Source organism: Triticum urartu, chromosome 6A, assembly GCF_056163025.1.
Source record: "Triticum urartu cultivar PI428250 chromosome 6A, HENAU_Tu73, whole genome shotgun sequence".
NCBI classification, from domain to species: Eukaryota; Viridiplantae; Streptophyta; class Magnoliopsida; order Poales; family Poaceae; genus Triticum; species Triticum urartu.
This window is the reverse complement of record NC_141878.1, coordinates 39,081,534-39,087,874: the sequence shown is the minus strand read 5'-3', so window position 1 is coordinate 39,087,874 and position 6,341 is coordinate 39,081,534. Positions and strand designations below refer to the sequence as shown.

General features: G+C 41.1%; 1 protein-coding gene across 1 annotated transcript; it reads left to right on the top strand.

The window, feature by feature from the left end:
- Positions 1–273: 273 nt before the first annotated feature.
- Positions 274–6,072, top strand: LOC125516162 (putative disease resistance protein RGA4). The gene is given in 3 exon segments (XM_048681645.2): positions 274–1,811; positions 2,036–3,091; positions 4,357–6,072. Coding segments are annotated over 2 exon segments (2,685 nt in total). The 5' UTR covers positions 274–1,811; positions 2,036–2,050; the 3' UTR covers positions 6,001–6,072.
- The last annotated feature ends 269 nt before the right edge of the window (positions 6,073–6,341 follow it).

Sequence of the window (6,341 nt, the reverse complement as noted above, 5' to 3'; positions counted from 1 at the left end):
TTATTGCTTTGGGCGTGGAGCCGCATAATACATGTTTTTCTCTGTGTAGACTTTGTTTCTCATTACATTATCATTGTTTTGTTCATGGATCTTTTTGTGTGATACAGTCATTCACAGACAAACTAAACTGCTTCTGAAGGTGCATGGTGAACTATGCTATTTTACTACAATACTGCTATTTCAATTGCTAAATTTATGAAAGGCTTGCCACTTAGTTCCTTCCGCATATCTTGTGGTACTCTCAGTATCCTTTCTTTCAGACTTACTGTTTTAGCATCTCTATTAGGTGCTTGGTATCCAGGTTTAAACTTTTGGTTGTAATTTTACTAGGCAAATTGGCTGCAATGAGATCCAAATATATATACATTGTCATACTGTCTGTGATTTGTCTTCGTTCCAACCTATACGTCCGTCCAATACTTGGTCATGCATTAGGTGTTGCCTCCATTGCGATATTATATTGTTTGAAGTGAAATAGTCTTGGGTGTTAAAATATTTGGTCTCAACATCAGGCTTGCATTATTGGTCATATGTGGAAACAAAGGCGTTGGTCTGGAGGTGTGCCATCAACCTGATGTCCAAGCTGTAACAGTCATTCTTACATCATGATGAGAAAAGATTGAATCTACCTCAGCTTATCTATGTACTAATTTTACCTGCTAAATAGTAGTACAGTGCTGCAAGTTAAGTTTCTGAAAAGTTCACTAGTATGAAACCATCAAACTGAATCACAAAAATTTATTGGTTGTGGTATTTCAAATAGTTTGAAAAGTTCACTAAATAGTTTGGCTATCTTCCAAATGAATAGACCATTTCAACGTTAAGTATACCACTTACTCCCCTCATGATTAAATTAGATTTGCTGTGCTATTGCTACGAATCTTGCTGATCTGCATTTGAACAAGCTCTTTCTTTTAAGCGGAACAAGGCTCTACTCACATTTTCGTGCAGGTTCGTACTTTCAGAAGGAAAACAAAGAAAAATACAACACCTATGGATAGAATAGCATATTTAGAGCCATTTGAGAATAGATATGTAAATCTCATAAATTTTTTCATGAAACACATTTTGGATTTGTGTGTATTTCACAGATATATGTATTTTAATTGAAATAATAGCTGTCAACAACTCTCATATTTCAAGACTGAAAAAAAGGAAATTCAAGAAGACTTTAGAAGGCACATAAGTCTAGACTTGTCTCGAGTGAGTCCTAAAGAATATATCTAGGTACATCTAAGGGTATATAGTAGTAGTAAACAGCACTTCACCAGTTTCCTAGTGCAGACTTAACTAAGGCAATATGCCTCTGTCATGCAATATACCAATTGGCTGGTGAATGGTGACTGCTGGTTTCATGATATTATTAGATTAGAGGTGGCATCAGTTGCATTGTACCATTGACCAGCTAATTAGCTGCCTGCTCACATATCAATCTGATGATTGATTAAAGCTGGTGCAGCTCATCTTTCATTGTCATGGTGAGCTGTCGATCACGTCAGAATGAACAAGAAAATTTAGCGTCGTTTGCGTGCACGCATCCTGGACACATCTGACTTTCTGATTGATCTGGCACCGCTAATTAATCAGTTAATATTACATGCAGCGTCTAATTATAGAGACTAAGCAAGACTATGCAACATATAGCTAGCTAATATAATTACAGAGATGCTCATACAAGTTGCATTAATGTAGTAACAGGGTAGCGTCAGAGGGCTAATTTCCCTTTGGCTTTATAAACAGAGCGGTCCGTCCATTCTAGCTAGCCCTTTACCAGTACGAGCAGCAGGAGCAACATCCAGTTCATCTTGAAGGTAATATCGGATTTCCCTTTCTGTTGGCTGTTGCTTGGCTGGCTTTTCTTGCATCTGTCGATCTAGGTGCCTTAAGTTTGCCTATTTCTATTATTGCTCATGCTTATAAATTGTTCATCATGTTCTCATGTTAGCATTCTAGTGCAGCTCTTCCCTTTCTTTTTGCTGGTAATCTTAGCTACAACGAGTGCTGGAGATGATATGTTGGTTCATCTTTGTTACAGCAAAAAGCAGCGAACATGGCGATGGTCCTGGATGCTTTTGCATCCTACATGCAAAACATGCTCACGGAGATGGTGAAGGAAGAGGTGTACATGCTGCTTGGAGTCGGAGACGAGATTAAGAGGATGGATGTCAAGCTAAGGGACCTAAAGAACTTCCTTGCGGACGCTGACAGGAGAAACGTCACCGACAAGAGCGTGCAAGAGTGGGTGGCCCAGCTCAAGCGTGCCATGTATGAAGCTGCCGACATCCTCGACCTCTGCCAGCTCAAGGCCATGGAGCGCCGTCTGTCCACTAAAGATGTGGGGTGCTTCAACCCCTTGCTCTTCTGCATGCGGAATCCCTCCCATGCCCACGACATCGGCACCCGCATCAAGGTGCTCAACAAGAGGCTCGGCGTCATCAAGGAGTGAAGCGCTGCTTTTAGCTTCATCCCTCTTGGTTCCTATGAGGATCGTAGCAGCAAGGTGCAAGCCTCTCATTCTGGAAATAAGAGACGTGAGACATCACGGGTGTTTGACCGGTCAGGCGTAGTCGGAGAGAAGATCGAACAAGACACAAGAAAGCTGGTTGAGATCATGCTGAGTGAAAAGGAGGGCAACACCAACATCATGGTGGTCGCCGTTGTTGGTGTCGGCAGAATCGGCAAGACCACTCTTGCCCAGAAGGTCTTCAATGATGAAGCCTTGAACAACGAGTTTGAGAAGACGATATGGTTGAGCATCAACAAGGACTTCGACGAGGTGGAGTTGCTCAGGACTATAATCACGCAAGTGGGGGGAGTACATGGTGATGAAAAGGCGTTGGCTGTGCTTGAGCCAATCCTTGCCACTACCTTGAAAGGGAAGAAGCTATTCATAGTGCTAGATGATGTTTGGAACCATGGAGCATGGGATGATGTGCTTAAAACACAATTGACTAATGTCGTGGCTCGAGGTAGCCGAGTCCTCGTCACTACTAGAGATCAAACAGTAGCTCGAAGGATGAAAGCTGTGCTTCCCTACCACCATGTGGACAAATTAGAGGAGGAGGATGCCTGGTCATTGCTCAAGAAGCAGGTGCGTAACTGAATTCCATGCATCATTAATATTACTAGCTCCATGCTTTTTTGGGGTAGAGATATAATAATTGGTCACACTAAACTTTGAGATTACAATGACATGGACTCATACAAGATGAATGCAACATATACATGCCACAGAACATGCACCTGCCGCATGCTAACGTGCTTCCAAAAGTTGTATAGGTGGAACTCTAGCGAGTAGTCGGTTTTGAGTTGTAATCCGAGCCTTCGTGCTCGGCTTGTAACAATGGTGGACGGGTATCTTACCCTCTTCTCTTAATATAAGATACACATACTTATGCTTATTCTAGAAAAAAAGTTAGACTACAATAGCACTAGACCCCACGCATCATTTTCAAATTATAGTTGTACCTGGGAGTAATTAATTCATAATTTTTTTTGCTAGTCTCTATCTTTTTCTTTCATATTGTGGCGCTGGTTTCCCATTTTAGAAAGCTAAAATTTTGAAATAAACGTAGTCGCCACCTAAAATGCAAATCCAAACAAAATCAATAATTAGGACCATATAAATGTTCTTCAATTTATAAAAGGTGAAAACAAGTGGTATTGTTCTTCCATTTCCATCATGTTTACAAATACACAGTCAATTCTTGGGCTAAAACTCAGTCGTGTTTGGCATAAGTGGTATAGTAATATACCATAGTATGAAAAAGCTGTAATTGATACTAAAGTGTGCCCAGGCCCACCAATAGGTTCTAGGCAACCTGTCCCATGATCTACCAACATGAATGAAAATAAAAGCTTGTACTTCAAATTCTTCTACTTATCCGATGTCCAGATTATAAAAGTGCATACGTGCAATTATACATAATTTAAACATGTAAGAAGCCTCCTCCCTTGTGTAGTCGTAGATCAAATAGACTCTATTTTTCAGAGAATGGATTTATGTATCGTAGTATCTATCCGCATAACTTAACACATAATTTCTATAGATTCTGAGATGATAGATTGAACTAAGCATATTGTGGCTAAAAGAGTGAGAAACTTAACATCTTGTCTGGGTGAGCATGTTATGATTATAGTAACTCACATTCTAGGCATCTCAGTTGACAGCAACATCCCCGCTTAGCAGTTCATTCACTTGATAGTTCAATCAGGTAGTACATTAACCGATCTTTCTCCACTAGCCTATTATTGACTAATATTAAGTTGACACTAGCAGTTAATAAACTATTATTTTCTCTCTCAAGGAAAACCACTCCTTATTGACCGATAATTTAGGTAGTTAATTGCTTGCAGATAATATCAAGTGAGATTGATGACCATGAAATGGATATGCTCAAGGATATTGGAGTACAAATTGTAGCAAGATGTGATGGTTTGCCTCTTGCTGTCAAAGTAATGGGAGGACTCTTGTGTCAGAGGGACATAAAACACCGTGAGTGGGAGATGGTTTTGAATGATTCTATATGGTCGATATCTGGAATGCCCGAAGGGCTAAACAATGCAGTATATTTAAGTTATGAAGACTTATCTTCTTCTGCCAAACAATGCTTTCTACACTACTCCCTTCTCCCTAAAACTACAGTGTTTTATAGCGATGAAATCATTGGCATGTGGATTAGTGAAGGATTTCTTCACGGGACCTCGGATGACTTAGAAGAACTAGGAAGCAAGCACTATAAAGAGCTGATACTGAGGAATCTTATAGAGCCAGATACAAAGTACATTGATCAAAATGTTTGCTACATGCATGATGTTGTACGCTCATTTGCTCAATTTGTGGCTAGAGATGAGGCACTAGCAGCTCACAGTGGAGAAACTAATATTGTTAATAAACTTACTGCACATGGGTTTCTTCGGTTATCTCTAGAAAGCAAACCATCAGAATCAGATGGGTTAGACTGGAGTTCTTTGCAAGCACAAAAGACATTAAGGGCACTAATATCAGTTGGCCATATAAATATTAAGCCTGGTGATTCGTTGGTTCATTTCCCATGCCTACGAACTTTACATATAGATTCTAAAGATGTTGTAGCATTGCTTCAATCTTTGCATAAGCTCAAGCACCTGAGGTACTTGTCCCTCACAAACAATGCTATATCTAGTCTGCCAGATAGCATTGGAAAGATGAAATTGTTGAAGTACATTAGTCTTAGAGGATGCAAACAGTTTGTGGAACTTCCACGTAGCATTTTAAAGTTAGGGGAGCTAAGGTATTTTAACTTCAGTGGAACCAGTATAAGTGGCATACCTAGGGGGTTCTGTGCTCTAACAAACTTGAGGTTAGTATATGGGTTTCCAGTTTCGGTGGATGGTGATTGGTGCAGTTTGGAAGAGTTGGGCCCTCTTTCTCGGCTCAGACGTCTTGGAATACATGGGTTGGAGGATGTAACTATTTCCTCATCCGCAACAAAGGCAAAGCTTGGTGAAAAGGTGCATCTTACCAGACTGTCCTTAGATTGTGGTAGAAGATTGGGAGATGATGGGATGATTAAAGATGAAGATAGTGTCTCTGTGGAAGAGCAACAACGAATTGAGACGGTGTGTGATGAGCTCCGTCCTCCACCCAGCTTAGATAATCTTGAAATCAATGGATATTTTGGCCGACGGCTACCAAGGTGGATGATGTCATCATTAGTTGTGCCCCACAATAGCTTGAGGATTTTGTTCATTAACGACCTGGTTTGCTGCACACAGCTTCCTGATGGCTTGTGTCAGCTCCCCTATTTAGAGTTCTTTCAGATCAAGCGTGCTCCAGCCATCAAGCGTGTTGGACCTGAATTCATGCAGTCCTACCATCACCAAAGTCCTAGTTCTTCCCAGGTGTTGGCTGCATTTCCGAGACTGCATGAGATGAATTTAATTGGAATGGTGGAATGGGAGGAATGGGAGTGGGAGGAGCAAGTGCAAGCCTTTCCTGCTGTAACACCCCGGATGTAACTTTCCCTATTTGTACTCCAACTCTTGCCGTTTCCGGCATTAAGTTATATTTATTTCCTCGGGTTCGGGTTTTGTCTCCGTGTGTTGTTTTCGTTGTCATGCATCTCATATCATGTCATCATGTGCTTTGCATTTGCATACGTGTTCGTTTCATGCGTTCGAACATTTTCCCCGTCGTCCCTTTTGCATTCCGGCGCTTCGTTCTCCTCCGGTGGTCATTTCTAGCTTTCTTTCGTGTGTGGGGATTAAACATTTCCGGATTGGACCGAGACTTGCCAAGCGGCCTTGGTTTACTACCGGTAGACCGCCTGTCAAGTTTCGTACCATTTGGACTTCGTTTG